At 42.4% G+C, this 13532-nt stretch overlaps 1 protein-coding gene across 2 annotated transcripts; it reads right to left on the bottom strand.

The window, feature by feature from the left end:
- Window positions 1-575: 575 nt before the first annotated feature.
- On the bottom strand, window positions 576-2917 carry HMGB2 (high mobility group box 2). Of its 2 annotated transcripts, none has more exons than XM_066317595.1 (5): window positions 2817-2917; window positions 2149-2319; window positions 1841-1986; window positions 1573-1747; window positions 576-1110 (listed from the first exon to the last, which is right to left on the bottom strand). In XM_066317595.1, the coding sequence occupies exons 2-5, from the start codon at window positions 2296-2298 to the stop codon at window positions 955-957; spliced, it is 627 nt and encodes a 208-aa protein (XP_066173692.1). In that variant the 5' UTR covers window positions 2299-2319; window positions 2817-2917; the 3' UTR covers window positions 576-954. The 2 variants fall into 2 exon arrangements, with proteins under 2 accessions (XP_066173692.1, XP_066173693.1); XM_066317596.1 differs by having other exon boundaries at window positions 2739-2830.
- Window positions 2918-13532: the final 10615 nt, after the last annotated feature.

Genomic DNA, 13532 nt, shown 5'->3' with positions numbered 1-13532 from the left:
GGAGCACTTTTCTTTACAAATGCCTTCTCTTTCTGCAGGAGTCTACTGGTATGTGTGAAGATAACATTCCAACATTTTTCATGCTGTTCTGCAAGCTGTGTATTTTATGAGAAGTCACTAATACTGGAGCCAGGGGGAGAGGGAAGTAGACAACATCTGGGAAGACATGCCTCTAACCACATCTGTCTTACAGCCAAGGCCAGTGACCCTTGAGCTCTGGAAGAGAAAGTTAAAACATTCACTCATTATCAACTACTATGCCAAAACAAAGACCTGTGCTTCAGTAGTCTGGGGAAAGAAGATAATCCAGGAGTAAAACTTCACTACTTGGATTTTTTTTTCTCCCACAAATGCTGCTGCAAGGAAAACATCAGTTTTAACTAACAGTAGTAGATGTGGGAGAGGAAATCAGTTAAAGGAGTTGAAGTGGCAACAAAAGCTCCAGGAGCCCACACATAAGGGACTTGCCAGTTTTGCAGGAACAGCAAGAGCCCAAGAACACTCACGTTCCCATACAGGATTCCAACATTCTGGGGGTGCCCAGGCTCTCAGAAAAACCACGAATACAAAAAGAGTCATGTACAACATTTTATTACAAAACTGTTAAAAAAGTAATACAATGCAACAAAATACTACAAAATATAAGATCAACTATTAAGCTACCTGTTTTACTTAACTAAAAAGAAACACCTGGCTATCAGTCACTGAATTTCAATAAAACCATTAAATATGCAGAAACAGCAGAAACATTCAAAAACTTTTTCCAAACCGAACTGTAGCAGGCCTTGGCTACTGCTTACATTATAAACTGAAGTCTCCCTACAAAGAACCACATTACCTATACACAATTCTGTACAGATTTTTATACTGAAGCTAACAATGAGCTGCACTTGAGTTCACATTCTTAGCAAAATATTGGATTCTGAGCATAAATCTTTACAGCAGGACATTCATTTATTCTTCATCCTCATCTTCTTCCTCCTCTTCCTCCTCCTCTTCCTCTTCCTCCTCCTCCTCCTCTGGTTCTGCTTTCTTCTTAGACCCTGCAGGCCTACCTGGGCCCTTTTTTCCTCCATCACTCTTGCTCTTGGCACGATATGCTGCAATATCCTGCAAGAAAAATACTGTTAAGTTGGAAGGAATAGAATGCTGAAAAGAGATTTATACTGCATAGATCAGATACACTGCATGCAAAAAAAGTAGGATTTCCACCTTGGGACTCTCATGCTTAAATCTGTAAGCAAAAGAACATGCAATGCAGACAGTTTTAAGCATTTTATGACCACAGTGCTTTGAAGTCTGACTGTATTTATTTTAGTGAGCAAGTGACCTGTTTTCTGGTAGTAAGGCATCTTACTGGTAAAATCTCTAGACATGCAAAACCCACATCCAGGTTCACTGTAAGAGTTCCAGATATTTGCCCCACCACATCTTTCCATGTCTTCCAAAGTCTGAGGGATGCTGCCATAAGCATTAAGAATTATAAGTCCTATATGGTTTGGGTACAAAACACAAGTCATACATTTACAGTGAGGTCCACAACTTCAACTTTGTTTTACTAGTTTTCCTTACCTTTTCATACTTTTCCTTTAGTTTTGCAGCCTTCTGTTCATATGGCTGTTTATCTTTGGCCGACTGTTCGGACCACATTTCACCTAATTTCTTTGCCGTATCTCCAATGGACAAGCCAGGATGATCATTTTTGATTTTCGGACGGTGTTCAGAACAGAAAAGGAAGAATGCAGATCTACATCCAGAGATAATCATTAAAGTTAAGTATCAAACTGTTAAAACGAATACTTCTTTCTGTGTGGGGGGAGGGAGTCATAGAAACACTCACGGTGGTCTTTTAGGAGCATTGGGATCCTTTTTCTTTCCCTTCTTCTCGCCTTTGGGAGGGACGTAGTTTTTCATCTCCCTGTCATAACGAGCTTTGTCTCCTTTAGCCATTTCTTCAAACTTTCCTTTTTCCTTGCTTGACATTGTCTGTGGACACACGGAGGGGAAAGAAGAGTCTGGATGAGATAAAGCAGCTACTGACCCACTAACGCCTAAGCAGCAGCTGCTACCAGGGATCTTTTCCCAGCAGCCCACAGCAGGGGTGGGGGCTGGCCCGGCAAGGGCTCAGCACGGCTCGGCCCCGCTCACCTTCCACCGCTCCGAGCACTTCCGCGAGAACTCCGCGAAGTTGACAGACGAGTCCGGGTGCTTCTTCTTGTGCTCCTCGCGGCACGTCTGCACGAAGTATGCGTACGAGGACATCTTGCCCCGCGGCTTATTGGGGTCGCCTTTGCCCATGGCGAGGTCGGCGGCGGGTCCCTGAGGGAGGGGGGCGGACAGGCGCCGTGAGGCGGGGCCGCGCCTCAGCCCGTTCCCGCCTCTCGCCTTCCCGCCCAGCGCGCCCGGCCCCGCCCCCGCCGCGGCCCCTCTCCCCGCGCCCCCCCGCCGGGGCCGCGGCACCTTCCGCCGCCAGGCGCCTCTCCCCGCCTCCCGCGGCGGCTGCGGCGGGCAGCCCGCCCGGCCCCGCCGCCCGTGCCCCAGCCCTCCCCTCCGGAGCCACCGCCGCCCTCCCGGCCCCACCCGCCCGCTAGGAATCCTCCCCTCAGCCGCGGGCGTGCTGCCCGCCGCGGGAACCCCTCGCTGCCTCTGCGCCCAGGACCGCCGCTGGCGTCCGCTCCTTCCCGCTCTCCCTCCGACCCTCCCGGCGCGCTCACGGTCCGCGCCTACGCGGGCCTTGCCTGGCTGAGCGGAGCGGGCGGCGCGGGGCTCTGCTCCCTCAGGTGCTGCTGCCGAATGGTGCCCGGCCGCGCACTTACCGCCTCTTGTTTTCCGCGGCACTGCCCGCCACAGCAACCCGACCCGCGGCACCCGAGAGCCCGCCCCCCGCCTCAGCCCATTGGCTGCCGCGCCGGTTCAAACTGCCCGAGGCTCCACCTCCTGGAGCAGAGACCGGACGTGATTGGCTGTCTGCCGCTCTGGCGTCAGCGGCCGGGCTACTCCCGGGCTAGGTCGAGCGCGAGGGGGTCGTTGGCGTTCATACCCGTTGGAACCGGTTGTGGTGAGGAGAGCGGGGGGCGGAGCTGGGCGGAGCGTGCTGGGCGGTGATTGGGGGAGAGGGACGGTTTAAAAAACCGCGGGGTCCCCGCCATTGGCCAGCGGGGGCTGCGGCCGATCTGATTGGGCGGAGCGCGGGGGCTGCAGCGTGGTTTAAAAATACAAAGGGCGCGGGGCTGGTGGTGGGCTGGGTGGTTTGCGCTGGTAGTCCGGTGGGTCCCTCAGCCCGGCCTGCCCCGGCTCGGGGGCGGCCGAGGCAGCAGCGCCGCCCTCTCCTTCCGCCCTTCCCTCCGCGGGGCGGGGGTCTGGGGAGCAGCAGCCGCTGGCTGTAAAACTGGGCTGAAAGTTTGGTTTCGGCGCCCAAGCAAGCTCGTTCCTGGGGCCCCCCGAGCCGGCCCGGCCCGGCCCGCCCTGACGCGGGGTAGGGGCTGCGGTGGTGCCCGCACCCGGCTCCAGCCCGGGGGTCCCCCGCGGAAGGAGTGTCTGATTTGTTGCGGTCCCTAGGCAGAGAGAGCTCCTGCTCCCCTCTGGCAGGCTGGAGGGCTTTGGAAGAGCCCGGGGCTGCTTGTGAGAGGTGGGTTCCCCCACCGAGGCCGGGACAGAGGCACGGGAGCTGAGAAGGGAAGGTGTTGGCTCTCCGAGCTTGGTGCTCTCTATAAAGTGCAAGCTGCAGCAGTGGAAAGCCTGGGACCCAATCTCGGTCGAACTGAGGTTTTAATACAAACACGCCTGTGGTTTGCATTAATGCTTTCAAGTGTACCGGTAGCAGCAAATCTGGTCCTTTGGGTTTGGGGAGAAAACTGATTTTTACATACAGTCATTTATACTGCCGTGTGACCCCCCATGACATGACACTGGTTTTGCTGGCGTTGATTTTCTTCTGTCTGATTGTTTTCGTCCAGTTCTCTACTTTAGATAATTATTCTTAGTAATCTAAAACACTTGGTTTTTTTCAGGTGTAGTTTACAGCCCTGCTGAAAAGCAGGTTTCTGCTTTTTGTTTACTGAAGATGTGATGCCTTCAGTTGAGCTTTAATCATGTTAACCTTCCTCAATGGTAAGAAAAAACAAATCCCTGAGCTGTGTGAGAGTATTGAGTAGCTGCAGGTGTGAGAGTGGAATGTCTTTATCTCCAGTTGCCCCCATTCAGAGTTGCTCAGTGTAAGAACTTATCAGGTACAGTTCTTCAAGCCTTTCTCCTTTCCCTTTTGACAAGTACAGGTTCACGTGGAACTATTCACTAATTTCGTAGTAAATGCCTCCTCTATCCCTCTTCCATTTTAAACTTTGTGTATTTGGCCAAACTGCAGCCCTAAAAGCCAAAACCCACTACAGAAGAGGGTAATTGGGAGGTAAATTGACAGAGCAGCTCGCAGATATACATTCTCTCTGCAGGTGTCAAAGCCTTCACAAGCCAGTTATCCAAAATCTTCTTTCAGCTCACTTATGTGGCTATTACTTTTGATGGTGTTTAGCGTACAAATAAAGCTTAGCCTTTCTTACCTTCTAAATAAACATTTTCATGGGGAATGTTTCACGTTCCAGTTTGGGCTTGTTATTATTGTATTCCACTGCTTCTCTATAGCAAATTCATGTTCTTAGTTCTGTGTAGGTCTATCTATCCACTTTGCAGAGTTGTTTTGTCAGGCAACTTTAAAAATGCCTTTACTTCATATTTTATATGGAAAGTGCTATTTTATTTGATGAGTTAAGCTGCCGAATGGGTCACTCATTTACTTTGTGTTAAACTGCCTCCGGATGACAGCTTTTTGTGAAGTGTTTCTAGTTAATAAGGCAATTCTGTAAAAGATGGTAGAATTTTACAATACTGTAAAATAGTGTGTATTGAGTGAATTGTAGTACAGCCACTGGTATCTGTGGTGTAAAAGCATTCCTTGTTTGCCAGACTCACCTAGATGTTCTCTGTCAGTTATTGGAGGGGAGGGGGGAAAAAAAGCTTTAGGTAAGTTTTATTAACATTTTCACTCTTTTTACATTAATATAGCACATTCATGGGAAAAAATTACTTTGGAAGAATCTTTGGAAATTGTGTGATGTAACTGCAGTAAGGCTTCTGCTGTGGCATCTGTTCTTATATCTGCTCTAAGAATATGAAGAAAATTATTGTGGAAAAGCAGGTGGGATGAGAAAGTGCAATTACTGCTATGGGAAAAAATGAAATCTGCTTTTCAAATGATTAATCAAATGTTTTAAGAAAGAAATTAAGGCCTTTAAATGTTCTTACTTGGAAAAGCAAGTTTTTGTACACTTTACTAGACCCATAGAGTGTTACATCATGCTGCCACATACAACAGAGGGCGCATAAGAAACCAAAGAGTTGTACTCCTTAACATCTGTCTGTCCTCCAACAAGGAAGGCAGTATTGAGAATTTTCCATGCTTGAACATGATACTGGAAGCTTCCCACAGCAGTGCCAATGCTGAAAGCCCCACACAAGAATGCTGATGTTAGGAATTTGTCATTCCCAAAGCCATGCCTTCCTCCCAGCACCCTTGTGCCTGGAAATGCGCTTCTCTGCTTCCACAATAAGCTGTCACTGTTTTTCATTGTGCCGCACTGTTCCTTTTCAGAGGAAAACACAATTTCTGTCTGCAGAGATTCAGTCACTGTTACTCTTCTAAAGCAGTGATCTGTGCAGTATTGACTTTGGTCGGTACGCGTGGTTAATTTATTAACCACATGTGCATGACAGTTGTGGGGAAGAAGCATAAACTCCAGGACTTGGAGTTGACTTCAGTGCAAATATTCTGCTCATGAAATGACTCTTAGGCTTTATAGCTCCCTGCCTTTGAGCCCTTCTGAGTTTCTAATCTGTGCCACAATTTGGGGTGCTGTTGTTAACTCAGCCCAATCTTCAGTAAACTGCAAGTGAGGAGAGATAAGCAATGAATAGAAATGCTGGATGGAAGGTAAAGACCAGATGGGTGAGACCAGGTTACGGAGCTGAGGAATGGATTTAAAGAAAAGTATGGCACAGACAACAAAAATGCATGGTGGATGCGATACTGCTTTCTGTCATACTGTCTCTTGGCTTCTGTGGGCTGCTTCTAGAGCTTTTCTGGATAGTGGTGTCAGTGTGGACAAAGCAAGGAAAGAAAAGAACAAAGGCCTTCTATTTGAATTACATCAGCAGCAGATCCATTACAACAGATACTGTTCAGCTGTGGAGACTGCAAACTACAGTTGCATGACCGTAACTCTAACCAAACTTTCATTCTGGTGTAAGTGTGCTTATGTAGTGATGCTGTCAGTTTTAATTCAGTCAATTGCATAAGGAAGCTCTACTGTCACTTCCCAGAAAATCCTACTAGCCAAATTCCTGTATGGAATATGCCCTAATATAGCCTAATGGCAGTAAAATTCTGCTTTGGAAAGTTATCACTCTTGATTGGTAGGCAATTTCTTCTTCTGGACTTGAAAAGTCAGTGAATGAACAATGAAAGTGAGGTAAAACTGCTTTCAGTTTTAATCAAACCAAACTTCACTAACAGGAATGGAAGATGTTGAAAGAAAGTAAATTTAGGTTTAATCAGCAGGGGAGGTTTGTTAGAGAAAAAAAGATTAAAATTCAAGACACAAAAAGCATTTAAGTAGGTCACTGCTTTGAAAACCCTTTTAATGTGAATTACAAAGTCTACAGACAACAACAATGTTGTAGGACTATTTTTTGTGAGCATCTCTCACTGGATATATGGTGGGAGCTTTAGGATGAAAAGCAAAAATCAAAACTATTTAAGCTTACCTAAATTCAACATAAAACTTATTTGGTTGTAGTGTTCCAGTTAAAATCAGTTACTTTCTTTGTACTTTGATAAAAACATATATAACTGGGCTGCCTAAAAGTTTACAAAGCTGGTATTTCTGTCAGTATCTTAAAGAATTGCATTTAAGATAATGGATTTAAAGTTCCCCAGTTTTTCTGGTGTTGTACATGTACATAATACGTATGCTGTAAAATGAAATCTATTTATCCTTTAAACACTAGGGGTTTATTATGTGGGCCATTGTAAAGCCTGCATAACCAGTTAAGCAGCTCATAGGCAAATGCAGCTGTGTTAGTTACACCAGGCTGGGTTAGTCTGAAAGCTCAGGAGCTTATTTTGACTTTGTGCTGTGTACCCAGTACCTAAAACAAAGGCAGCCTGCATGAGACACTATCTGGGACAGCTGCAGAGCAAAGGCTGAAACTGCAGTGGTCATATGTTAAGAAATAAATACAACAAATCTCTTCTGGTACTAACACGGATAATAGGAACAGTAGCAATTCCTGATCACAATAATTGTTACGTGAACTTTTTCAGTCTTAATTTGACAGTAACTTTTTTTGCATTGGGTTTACAAGCTTTTAACTTTTTTATTTTTTTGCTTTTCTATTCACCTGGCTTTCGTTCATGTTCTTGTTTACATTCAAAATAATACTCATGCAACATTTTCCCCTCAAATGATATTTAAATATATTTAAAAATATTTTTTAAAATTTCTTTGTTTTGCTATACTGCTAATACCTTCTTAGGTGTATGAGAAGAAAGCAGCAATTTGTCTTTATATATTAGATTCACAGGCAGCTTAGAGAGGCTCTGAAATTGGTAGTCCATATTTACAGTAAGAATATGGTATAAATGGGTAAGAAAACAGTTTCTATTCTTCTGTCCCCACCCCCAAACTCTTCCAGCATTGGTAAACATTGGTACTTTGCCTAGAACATATATACAACTTACTCTTAAGAAATGAAATTTAATTGCCAATAAAATTGTTCTGTCTTCTGTGAAATTGGAGAGCGCATTTTGAGAACTTTTTTTTCTTCTTCTAAGCTGTAAGACAAAGGGTTGGACTGCATCTGGCCCTGGAGGTGTGACATCCAGTGAGGAGATCCAGAGAGTCTGTAGTGACAGTCCAGCTTCTGAATAGTCGTGTTTGACACTAGCTGCTGGTGCTTGCTGCTGCCAGAATGAAACACCTGTCAATGCATGGTGACTTACAAATACTGATACATTTCTACAGAACAAACCAGAATGCTTTGTACCTTTGTCCCGTGTGAGGGACTGTTTCTTTCTGTGGTCTAGAAACTTAAAATGAGGCTGAACCTGACAGTACAATCTGTTTCCTATGTCACTGCAGCTCTAAAGTCTCCTGGGAAAGAGAAAGAATAGTGGGAGTTGACAAGGCTCTGTGTCCTGGGCTGCAAGAGGAAGAAGCCAGCGGAGATAAGCATGTTTGGCTGGTAACAACTAGGTACCTCTTAAGCACTGTGATATTCATCAACACACTGGTCTTTGTCTTGCATCCAGGTAGTGGAAAAGCTTAAATTCATTTCAATGGGTCTCAAGTGTTGGTCATGTGGTGTGCATCCTGCACCATTGTCAATGTAAACATTGCTGAAATAATTTATTCTGTTACTTGTGGCAACTAATGCTGTGATACGTGTCATAGAAATGACCACAGGATACATAGGTGATCTGAGACTACAAAGAAAATGCACATGAAGTTTTGAAATAAGATTTGACTGAATCATCAGTCTCATTTTTAGTCATGGTTCCCATGGGATTTTCCACCAACTGGTGATATAAATGTATCGTTTCCTTACAGCAGCCCATTGCATACCCTACTCTGTACTGCTAAAGTGTTTTACAGTAAGGGGAGGTTGTTTCACAGCTATTATGCTAGTAGAAAATGTGTCTGTGTGTAACACCAGTCAAAAGCTAATGCTTCTACTCCAGAGCCCAAATTCTTGTGGGGAAAAAACCCCCAAATTTGGAGTTTGATAATAAACCTGTGGGCCAATGGTTAATCCTCATCATTTAGTGTGAAGGTGTGTGAAGTTAAGTGGAAGCTCTCCCTAAGTACTGGCAGGGATAAGCACCTGCTGCAAATGAAAAAGAATCAGGGAGTGGCACAGTTCTGCGTTGGAAGAAATAAATGCAGAAATTTTAAGTTGTTTCCTGTCAAAGATAGGTTTGCTTATTCAAAGCTCTGGAGAAACTCAATAACAGCCCAAAACATATCTCTTCCAGTTTTTAAAAGTTGAAAAACAAAAGCATCTGTATCTGTAAACTCTCAACTTCAATGTATGCCTTTAAGAGAGAAACCACCATGATGAATACACTCCAGTTCTAAGGCTTGGTCGTGTTGTGCAATTTTTATGTTGCTACATTTTATACTACTAATTAGCATTTATATGATGCTAAATTACTGTAGTGTGTACAGATACTAAAAGCAGAAAACTTACTTTGTAGTAGTTAAGGTTTACTGTGTAAAGATATAATTCATTTTTGAACAGATTTTCATGATAATCGCACAACAAAAAGGTGAAATATCTGTACTATTATTTTTCTAACTCTGACATAATTTACAAGATTTTGTAAAATCCTGCTCCAGCAGTCACTTTCGGGGAGAGGTAAGGATTTTTTTTTTTTTTAGTACTTGTGAGTAGTTGTAATAGCAAAGTTTGGTCTCATTTGTGGTGTTTATAAAGTTAATACATATTAAAACCAAATAGTTGGATAAAGAAAAATACCAAAACACTAACTTCTAAGCCCGTATTTGTTAAAACCTTTAATGTTGAAAGGTTTAGTCTGGAGAGTAAGGGTCTAACCCAGGGTGAGGGTCTCTTTTCAGTGTTCTGTGGTTTAGGGTATGTCCTTCAGCAGTCAGACATACCTTCACAACTGTAAAGGCTAGAAGCTTTACCAGTATAAAAGCTGAGACTCTAATATCATCGTTCAAGTAAAGAAGTTGAGGTTTGAGAGCATTAAAGATGAATAGCAATATCTGAAAGAAGCAATGCTTTTTGTCAGCTGCTGTGCATTGAATGTGAATAATAGCAGTAGGTACTAATCAAACATAGGAACATAGTACATCCTACCTGGTGGCCATTTTTGGTGACAAACTTTGCAAAACATTTTAGCTGATCCTCTTCCCATAATATTTCTCAGTTAAGGGTTTATTGTCAAGTAATATCAGCAAAAAAACAACTGCAGTTCTATTGTTATGCTTGAATTTGTTGGGAGTACAAGCCTATCTTTTACCCAGAAGGAGCCCTGCAGAAGGTCAGGAAAGCATTTAAACCCCAAACACTTGTAATTATATTAATTCTGTTTTTATAAAAGTGTCTGCATTAGTATCAGACTATTTTGTTTTTGCTAAGGGAATCCAAGTATCTAACTGAAGGCTTGGTGGAAGAAGTGTTCACCTGTTCCCAAGAGGCACTTAAAACCTATTAACTTCAGCAACAGCGAAGTCAGACCTAGAGATGTTTATAACTGTACTGCAAAGACAAGGGCACTCGAAGAGGCTTTAGGGCAACAGAACTTCCCTATTTTCCTTTCTGTAAAATGAATCAGAAGAGGATATGGGGGTGTAACAGAATCCTGTAGTTTCCAGGATCCTCTGACAAAACCATGAAGATGGTGTAGTATGTGATATACAAAGCAAGAGGTTAAAGCTATTGTCAAATCTGAATTTCTATAACAATAAAACAGTGACTCACAAAATGCAAGACTGTAGCACAGAGTATATAGTGCTTTTGTGGTATCAAGAGTGCATTAGAGACCAGCAAAATTTACTGAAAAGATATAACAGTTTATCTTACAGGGAAAATAAATCTGAGCAAGATTTTTATTCAATTTCAAAGGATTGAAAAATAATTCTTAAGCAATATGCTACATTGGTCTGTAACTAGTAGTTAAATTTTTATTGCATTACACAAAACCTCTGGGGGTGATACTTTTCCACAATATGTTTCAGAGAGCTGTTTTACCTTTCTGAAGAGCATGAGTGATGATTTAGTGGGGTCTCTTTCTAACTGTGCAGTCTCATATACTGTGAAACAAAATGTTAATCAAAGCAACCTGGATGAACAAGAGATGAGTGACTATGAAACAAGCAGATGGAGGTGCACTTGGGTCGAGTGGAGGCTTCGGAGGAGGAGGAAGGGTGTTGAAAGTGAGGGGTGCCTAAGGCAAAGCTGGAGGTTGGCTTCTCTGCTTCTGTGTGGTGATTGTATTTGAGCTCTCTCTCCTAACTCATCCATTGTTAAGTCCACCAGTGAACAATTTGTCAAGTACGTTTAACAAAGAATGTAACATAACTTTTGCACCTAAGAACGATGCCTTCTACCAGAAGCTCCTTTGATGGTTCCTGTAACTAATGGCTTATTGTGAAAGAGAATTTGCACAAACCATTAAGGGGACTGTATTACAAATCTTTAAAGGTCTTACAGTACCTGGGTTTATCAGTTTTAATCCTAAATTATTCTTAAAATGTGTAGTTTTGGACCTTCTTTACTGCTTTAAATCTTTTAATAAATGCCTGTATTATATATACACTCTTTCATACATCTTGCGTTTCCATTGTACAAGGCCAAATGCTTAAAGAAGAAAGACTGGCTTCAGCTGGATTCAGACCTGGAAATAATTCTGGTTAAATTTATGATTTTTTTTTCTATTACTGTACTTCTTGAACCATATACAACAAGCTCTATGTATACTAATACAGATAAGGTTTTGTTATACAATTAATTATCTGAAATTGTATTTTAACTATCCTAGCCTAAAACATGTAAAGAATTAAAAAAACTACAGTCAGTAGGCAAGTTCCAATATTCCTATGCTTTGGGTCTATGCTTTAACAAATTTGGACAGTAAGTTTGAAGCAGAGCAACAGGTTAGGTGGTGCTGGAGTGGGAAAGGAAAATGAGATATTTTTAAAAATCAGAAAAAAAAAAGAAGAAAAATAAAAAGAATAGCACTTGTTTCTGGTAAAGAAAGAGAGATTTGGTCACTGTTCTTTATTACAACCTATGAATGCTTATCAAGTAGGTTGCTTTTTATTAAAACCACCAGGGTGTATGGTGGAATGTGCAGAATTTTTCAAGTGTTTTAAAGGAATCTTTTTTCACTGAAGTAGTTAAAATACATAACAAATAAAATGTATGTTTGCTGAAAACTGTATACCAGTAGTTTTCCTTTTTATTCCTTTTGCTAACAGCATAATTTCAGGTGCTGAACATGAGTGCACTAATGTAGCCTTGGACTTCAAGTGAATGGTACCTGCTGGGGAAGGGAATCAACCTCCCCAGCTGAACTTTATGCCATGGAAATGCATACAAAGCTACAAGCCACATTTATCTTCCAGGATTGATTACTAGTAATGCGTTTGCAATGTGCTTGCAATATATCCAAGGTGATGTATTCTGATTATCATTCTCTCTTAAATTACAAAACACATCAATCAAAAGCTAACAGGAGCTGAGACATATGGCATCTCAGAGAAGCACAAGCTGCTAGGCTCCCACCTGTGCCTGGCCTGCCTCAGTGCCAGGAGGGGCCACTGAGTCCCACTGACTTCAGAGCATGGGAGCTGTGAATTCAGACAGACTTTTTGGGATGCTGTAGTTCCTGCTCTTTCTGCATGTCACTTACAAGTCATCCATGCTGTGTTCTTGGCACCCCCAAGGGATAGAGATTACTGCTGCCTTCTGTACTGCTCAGCTCTGCTGTGAGTACTAGCAACATGTCATGTACAGGGTGGTTGGTTTGGACCTGCTCTTTCCTTTGAACTGATTTAATTTTTCAAGTTTAATAAGGATATGGTTGCAATGCTGCATATTTTTATGTTTATTTAAAATATCTCCTCATACATGCTTTATTTATATCTGAAAACTTATGGCAGCCATTACCAGAGTTTATGTTAAATAATTGTAATTTTAGACAACATATTCCACAATGATTTTTCCTTTTATTTTGTGTAGCCTGAGCTTCATGAAAGTTTGCAAATCCATTTTGTAGTAAGCATCATACTGCCTGATAAGCCCACGTTGCTGCAGCTCTTTGTATTTTTCATCCCACGTGTGATGCAAGATTAAAAGTGACATGATTTCTTTGTTACTGTAAGTAGATGCTCATACCAAATGAGGAGGCCATCCCCAATCACACGATCCTGCCCTTCTACTGCATCATCCTGTAACTAAGTGGTAAAGCAGGTCAGGATTAAATCTAAACAATTTTTCTTCTTGCTGGTCTAGTTGTAACCCAATAGAGTTTGCTGTGCAGCCACAGAAATGTTTCTATGGGCACAAAGAAGCACAGGATACAAGTGTGGAAATGAGCAGCTTAGAGCAGAAGCAGAACCATCTTCCTAAGTCCCACAACTCACTTATCGTGACCTAATCATGAAACTATGATACTACTTTACTTGAAATTACACTTATAAATTAGCATCTTGGCAAGCACAGCTGTGTAATATAATCAGGCTTTTAACTGCTCCCAAACTATACAAAGAGGATCAGAAACTTTTAAAATGCATAAATGATCTTTCCATCAAACGAAACAACAGCAGCCAGACCCAGACTAACATATTTTATGCTCACAGTAAGGTCAATCCATCTGAAAAAAAACCAAAACAAAGAGACCTCAAAAGACATAAGAGAGTCTAAAAATTGCTATTCATGACCCACATTTC

Source organism: Sylvia atricapilla, chromosome 4 (genome assembly GCF_009819655.1).
Source record: "Sylvia atricapilla isolate bSylAtr1 chromosome 4, bSylAtr1.pri, whole genome shotgun sequence".
Lineage (NCBI taxonomy): Eukaryota > Metazoa > Chordata > Aves > Passeriformes > Sylviidae > Sylvia > Sylvia atricapilla.
The sequence above is the reverse complement of the archived record's forward strand: the minus strand, read 5'-3'. Positions and strand labels throughout refer to the sequence as shown.